This window comes from Meleagris gallopavo, chromosome 5, assembly GCF_905368555.1.
Source record: "Meleagris gallopavo chromosome 5, MGAL_WU_HG_1.1, whole genome shotgun sequence".
Lineage (NCBI taxonomy): Eukaryota > Metazoa > Chordata > Aves > Galliformes > Phasianidae > Meleagris > Meleagris gallopavo.
Window position 1 is genome coordinate 51472842 of NC_139408.1, and position 6899 is coordinate 51479740.

Below are 6899 nucleotides of genomic sequence, written 5' to 3' on the forward strand. Positions count from 1 at the left end.
GCTTTACATTATGCAGAGCTTTGGGATCACGCGGTTACTGAAGGTGCTCCAAATAGGCTGGCACTCACTGCCAACCCAATTCAATGGTTGAGGTCTGTAAGGGAATAGTGGCAAAACAGTCACAGCAAAGAGCTGGATTAAATTAGTAACAAATATGCCAGTTGATAAACCCGATGCACGAAGCTAGCACCGTGCACTGGAAAAGAAACACCGAGGAGCGCTCCCAGAGCGCTCCGCTCCGCGCTCCTTCCGCGGGGCTGCGCCGGAGTTAGGAGCGGGACGGCCAACGCTGCGGCCGGGCGGGGAGGAAGGGAGGAGGAGGAGGAGGAGGAGGAGGAGAAAGAGCAGGAGGAGGGAGCAGCCGGCAGCACGCACCGGCCGCCGGGGCTGGCCGGGCCGGCGGGGGCTATTGTGTGCACCAGCCGGGGACGCGCGCACACACACACACAGACACAGACACGCTCCCACACACGCACTCACTCACTCACACCCGCGGCTCGGAAGGAAAGTATCGCGAGAGCGGCCGGCGAACAACCTGCTCCGCAGCCCCGCCGGCCCCGCGCCGCGCCCGCGGAGCGCCGCGCACCGCGCACATGCGGCCGCACAGCCCCGCAGCCGCCCGCCGGTGAGTACGGGCCGGCCGAGCCTCGGGAGAGAGAGCCCCGCAAAGTTGCGGAGAGCGGAGCCGGGAAAGAAGGAGGAGGGGGGGGGGGGCGACCGAAAAGCGGCTCCGCGGTGCCCCCCCCCCCGCTCGCTCCAGCGAAGGTCACCGCGGTGGTGCGGGGAACGAGCTTTGCGGTGGGAGGGGGGGGGGGTCTTTGGGGGCGGGCTCGGGGCAAGTTTGTGGGATTTAATCGCGGGCTATAAATGGGGTTGCTGGAACTTTAAAAGGCAGCAAGCTGTGGTTGGCTGGTAGCGAGATTTGGAGTAACATATGGCATTAAAAGGCGCACAGCTGGAGGTAGCATTTCCATCGCAGTGAAGTCAGAGCAGCTGACTCTCCAGCTTGCGGTGTAATTAGCAAACCGAGCACTCCTCCTTCCCTCCGCCCGCCCGCCTGCCTCCCTCCCGCCGCGCCGCGCTCGCACCCGCACCGCTCCGCGCTCCTCCCGCACGGCTCCGGCTCCGCGCCCCGGGAAGGTAAGAGCCCGGCGGGCACCGCACCCGGCCCTGCCCTCCTCCCGCCGCTTATCCCCCCTCGGCTTTTAATAACTTCGAGGGAAACTTTTTTTTCCTTTTTTTTTTTTTAATTAATTTATTTTTTTCTGTTTTTTTTTTTTTTTTTTTCTCTTATTTCCTGCATGCGGAGCTCGGGGGGTGCCATCGCTCTGCCCACACCGCGCACCCCCCGCCTTTTCCCTCTCTCCCCCCCCCCCCCCCATACCGGGGATTCCGCCCCGTCCCCAGCGCCGCCCGCGGGTTGTGTTGTGGTTCGGTGCATAACGACGGGGGAGAAAGTTTAAATAAGGGCTGCGTACGGGACGGGGATGGGCTGTGTCGGGGGATGCCCCGAGATGGGTGGCCGGGAAGAGCTGTGGAGTTCGGTGGTTGCTTTTTTTTTTTTTTTTTTTCTTTTTTTGCTTCCCGTGTTTTCCTCTTAATTTTATTAAGTGAAAGAAACAAAGGTGGAGGGGCTGCTGCTTTTGGTGCTTTTGTTTACTTCCAATCAAGTTTTTCCTGTTTGGAGCAGGTGCGAGGGGATGAGGAGCTGTTGTGCTGTTTTTTCCTTTTTCTTTTTCCTCCTATTTTTTTTCCCCCCTTCTCTTTCCCCCTCCCTCCCCCCACTCCCCCCTTTAATAAAACCATTACACCCAATTAGCAGCAAACGCTATCTCCGCGGCTCTCCTTTCGCCTTGCGTTACCCCAAAGCCGATCTGTTTGCTCCAGCTGCTAGGAGGCTTTAGTTTACAGTAGCATTCAAGTTTTTCCTGTTTTGAACAGGTTATGAAGGAAGAATGGAGTTTCCAGACCATAGCCGCCAGTTGCTGCAGTGTCTGAGTCAGCAGCGTCACCAGGGCTTCCTGTGTGACTGTACTGTGTTGGTTGGAGAAGCTCAGTTCCGAGCGCACAGAGCCGTCCTCGCCTCTTGCAGCATGTACTTCCATCTTTTCTACAGGGACCAGTTAGACAAAAGGGATATTGTGCATCTGAACAGTGACATTGTCACGGCCCCTGCCTTCAGCCTGCTGCTTGAATTCATGTACGAGGGGAAGCTGGAGTTCCACAGCCTCCCGGTGGAAGATGTGCTGGCCGCTGCCAGCTACCTCCACATGTATGACATTGTGAAAGTCTGCAAGGGCAAGTTGAAAGATAAAGAATCGGGCTCGGAGGAGAAGCCGGGCGATGAGGCGGCCGTGCTGGACAAAGCGGAGCGTTTCCTCGATGAGTTCGAGCCGGGGGGCAAAGCGAGATTGGAATACGAGCGGGCCGTGGGCAAGGAGAAGGTGGGATCCCACCCCGCCTGGCCCTGCGGCCCCCCCAACCTCAGCCCGGCCGAGGCAGAGCCCTGCGCGGCGGCAGCTGGAAAAACAAAGGCAAATGTCAATAGTTGTGCGGGACCTTTGTCCCAAAGGTCCGCCAGCCGTCCCCCGGTGTCGAGCGAGGCCGACTGCGCGCTGGATTTGTCTTTCAAGCCCATGCTGGGGAGAGATTCCTTGCAGCCCTCCTATGCCTTCGGACAGCTGGCTTCCGACAGCCAGCAGCAGGGCACCGAGCCGCTGGTGAAGGATGAACAAGAGTCGCTGTCAGAGCGGGAGGACGGCGAAGCCGGCAGTCCGGAGAGTCAGCATTTTGGGAACTCGGCCAAGAGTCTGGTGACAGGGTTAGGACACATGTTCGCAAGGAATGGCAGCTCTCACGGCCGGGAGGAGGACCTAGACCAAGAGCGAGAGGAGAGCGAGGACGACATAGACCCCGCGGACATCTCTGCGGGCGTGCTGGTGCCCCCAGGGCACATCTGCATCTGCCCGCTGTGCAGCAAGGTGTTCCCCAGCCCGCACGTCCTGCAGTTGCACCTCAGCTCCCACTTCCGCGATAAGGATGGCGCCAGGAGCCGCCTCTCCCCCGACGGCGCGGTGCCCACCTGCACCCTCTGCGGGAAGACTTTTTCCTGCATGTACACCCTGAAGCGGCACGAGCGGACGCACTCGGGCGAGAAGCCCTACACCTGCGGGCAGTGCGGGAAGAGCTTCCAGTACTCGCACAACCTGAGCCGCCACGCGGTCGTGCACACCCGTGAGAAGCCCCACGGCTGCAAGTGGTGCGAGAGACGCTTCACGCAGTCGGGGGATCTGTACAGACACATCCGCAAGTTCCATTGTGGCCTTGTCAAGTCTTTGGTTGTTTGAGACGTGGGATTCTTCTTATTTTCACTCCCCCCCCTCCCTCCCCCCCCCTCGCGCTCTTAAAGCAGGGGAAAAAAGGCAGCATTTGAATCTTTTTTTCCTTTTTTTTTTTTTTTTTTTTGCCCCCTCCCTTTTATTTTGGTGATATTCACTTTTCAGGTATTTGATCTTTAAAAGATGCAGAGGTACACACTCCAGAGGCCTTTCAATGCAATTCCGCCCCCCATTTCCCCAGCCCTGCCCCTCTCACCTCTCTGCCCCTCAGATCTTCCCACGTTCCATTATTAATGTGAAACAATCTCAGTAATTCTGCAATGATTTAGCGCCTGTTCTCGTGCTGGAAGTACTCGCTCTGTGGTTGAGGAGGTTCTATTTATTTATTAACTTTTATTTTAAGTTGGAAGAAGGATTGATTGTCAATTCTGGAGAAGTGTTTGGATCCTGTTAAGCTCCCTGATTCATCTGCATGTTGCCCAGAGATGTTTGGGGAGATGAGCGATGCTTTCAGTACATTTCAGTGCAGAGGAAGTTCTCTGTAGTGCTCTCTCTTGAGTAGCTGGCAGCAGCCTTGTGGTGCAGGAGGAAACTCTAACTGGCCCAGAAAGTAAGGAGGGGTGAGAATTCCTGGGTACACCTTCGGTACTGCTCACTTTTTAAAATTCTCTTCGTTATTTTGGAATAGCTCCACTACTGAATGTGAAGGTTTGCCTTCAGGCCTGACTTATTTCCCTCCTACCTATCTTCCTCACCTACGCAGCTTCCTGGTGGCCCCAATGGGCATGGATCCGTGCTGTCCCCAGCTGCTTTTATCCCCATGTTGACACACTGGGACTGATGTGGTGGGAACAGCTTTGGGCTGGTGCTGCTCCAGAAGGCAGGAGATGCCCTGCTGTCTGCTCTGAGAGGTGCCCTGCTGCCTTGCTTGGATCGGCAGCTCAGGATTTAATTTATTTTTATTTTTCATGAAGTTGGTGATCCCTCTGGGCCTGGTTCTGTGCAATCCCTGAGGGCTGAATGAAGGGAAACCACTGGAGGGAGGCGCATCCCAGCTCTCTCCCCCACATCCCACCCAGCCACTCACCACCTTTCCAGGGGAGGTTTTAGGATTTGGGTTTTTATTTTTATTATTTTAAATTCCTGTAAGCTGAGGCTGCCTGTAACCACAACCAGCGTTACTCCAAACACAACTCAATGCCTCGCCTGGTAGAGCATCCTTTATGTCAGATGATTCCCACCCCGCTGAGTTCTCCATTCGAGGTATGTGTGCGTGGGGCTGAGGTACATCAGAGGGTTCCAACTGCTGCTCTCCATTACTTGCCTTCACCAGTTTTCCTGACGCTTCTGGAACTGTTCTGTGAAGCACATAAGTTTATTTTTAAATGAACGTGAAGCACTGAGTTTGGTTTGTTTCTTTTTTTTTTTTTTCTTTCTTAAAGTTGTGCTTTAAATACTGTATTTCACCTTATAAAGAAAAGAATTGCCTAAAGCCTTCCCCCTCTGGTCCAAAACCTGAGCACTACCTACATGAGTAATATGGGATTTTGGTTTTTATTTTTTATAACTAAGTACTTCCTCTTAAAGAAAAAATATTGAGATATACTTGTTGCAGCCTCCTCCCATTCATCTCTTAAACTATGAATGTACATGTAATGTGAAATTTTGCTTCTATTTATAGTTTGGGGTTTTGTTTTCAGTCTGATTTCTCAACTGTAAAATATTTTTGCTGAACCTGTTACATATGGAAGTCGTGGGAGAGTTCTTAAGTGTCTTTGGTACTGTGGTCTTATTCTACTTAATCAATTTCTGTTCTATTTCTCCTTTTGTTGCTGTGATTGGAAATAGCACTGAACAAAATCTACTAAAATTAAGTTATTTTTTTCTTTCTACTAAAATTAAGTTATTTTTTTCTCCTGAAGATACTTGATATAGTATTTATTAGCTTTTTTTTTTGAAGTGGAATTGTTACTGTTAATCTATTTCAAAACTAGTTACTTTACACTTTAAATTTTATAACGGTGGTTTTGCATGTTGAACAACATGTAAGGAGTTAATGTAGAGTCAGCATTACTGGAGCTGGAGATCTTAATTTTGCATCCTTGTTACGCTTTTTGCCTTTCAGTCTTCAGTTTGTTGGTTTTTTTTTTTGTTGGTTATTTTTCCTAGGAGCATAAAAGAGGGTGTGCCATAAGACATCCCTGCGTATGGAGCAGGAAAAGGTTGAACCAAGTTTGCATCTGACGTTAGTATAGGAATAACTCATTAACTGATGCTATGAGCATACTCTGTACTGCAGTGAATACAGGACAAAAGTTTTTTTTTAAAAGGAAAAAGCAAAAAAGACTTTTCTCATTCTTTCCTCCATCATAAACACATTGTTCTCATAGTCTGGTATTTGTGTTCCCACTCGTCATAGCTTGAATTTCTAAAGTAAAGATGTTTGCACTTATTTTTGTTCTTAAGGTGACTTTTTTTTTGGTCTCTCTCTCTCTCTCTCTCTCTGTGTCTCCAACTTCAAGCTGCAATAGCTCTGAGCATGTTTTCCTAGGGGTTCGTGGCTCTACAGAGAAGTACTCAAACCATTGCACACTGGGCTCATCTTTGCAGGATCTCTGTCACTGTGGGGCAGTTGCTGTCTCAGTAGGGGACGGTGCTGCGCTGCATTTTAAACACTGGATTTGTCTTCTACTGCAAACAAATACTGTGAAGTTGATGTAAAAACAAACAAACAAAAAACTCACAAAAAAAATCATTGATATTTTTAATTGTTTTTAATCTTTGGTGCAGTTCAGATTAAATATGTATATTTAAAGACACTAATTTTTTTGTGGGAGAGTTTTATAGTATACAGTATGTAGAAAAAGCTATCGGAATGGAGTATATTTTATAAGAGCATTCTATCACTGTTTTATAGTGAACTATTTTTCCTTCAGTGTTAGCGTTGTGCTGTTAGCGTAGGTCCGACAATCGCAGGGAGAGTGACTTCAGCTGTTGTTAGCGCTTAGTTTTGCGTGGAGTTCTGTTTGCAACTGTATTGGTATGTGTTGTACAATGTGACAATCGTGACTAGGATTGTTGTCTTTACAAATTTCCACAAAATAAAATGTGCTAGAGTTGTAAACTTGAGCCTCCTCTTCCACCTGTAGCGGAAGGGGAGGGTGGTTGGGGTTGTTGTGACGTACAGCTGGTGCTGCTGCTTTTATTGCGTTTGCTGTAGACTCATTAAAGTTGGAAAAGACCTCTAAGGTCATCTAGTCCACCTGCCACCAATATTGCCCATTAAAGTTGATGCTCCACTATTTCTTTTTTTCAGGGTCGGTGGGAATTGTAGATATGCAAGGTGTTGTGCACGGTTGGATCCTGAGCCCACATGGATGGAGGGAGCTGTGCGGGCACCAAAACCTCGGTGGGTTTGGAAGAGCTGAGCTCTGCCCCAGCTCCTGCTGTTCTGCAGCTGTTTGCCTTCAGCAGGAGCTGGGGTTGGGAGGAGGAAGACATGAGCTGCATGCACCAGCTGCTGCTTGCGGGGAGGAGAGGAGCCCATGGATGGTTTTGCAC

General features: G+C 50.6%; 1 protein-coding gene across 7 annotated transcripts; it reads left to right on the forward strand.

The window, feature by feature from the left end:
- Window positions 1-367: 367 nt before the first annotated feature.
- Window positions 368-6462, forward strand: ZBTB42 (zinc finger and BTB domain containing 42). Of its 7 annotated transcripts, none has more exons than XM_085225734.1 (3): window positions 454-625; window positions 980-1140; window positions 1942-6462. In XM_085225734.1, exons 1-3 carry the CDS (start codon window positions 594-596, stop codon window positions 3345-3347), a joined length of 1599 nt encoding a protein of 532 aa, XP_085081860.1. In that variant the 5' UTR covers window positions 454-593; the 3' UTR covers window positions 3348-6462. The 7 variants fall into 7 exon arrangements, with proteins under 7 accessions (XP_085081867.1, XP_085081860.1, XP_085081864.1 ...); XM_085225738.1 differs by having other exon boundaries at window positions 487-625; window positions 948-1140; XM_085225737.1 differs by having other exon boundaries at window positions 516-625; window positions 892-1140.
- Window positions 6463-6899: the final 437 nt, after the last annotated feature.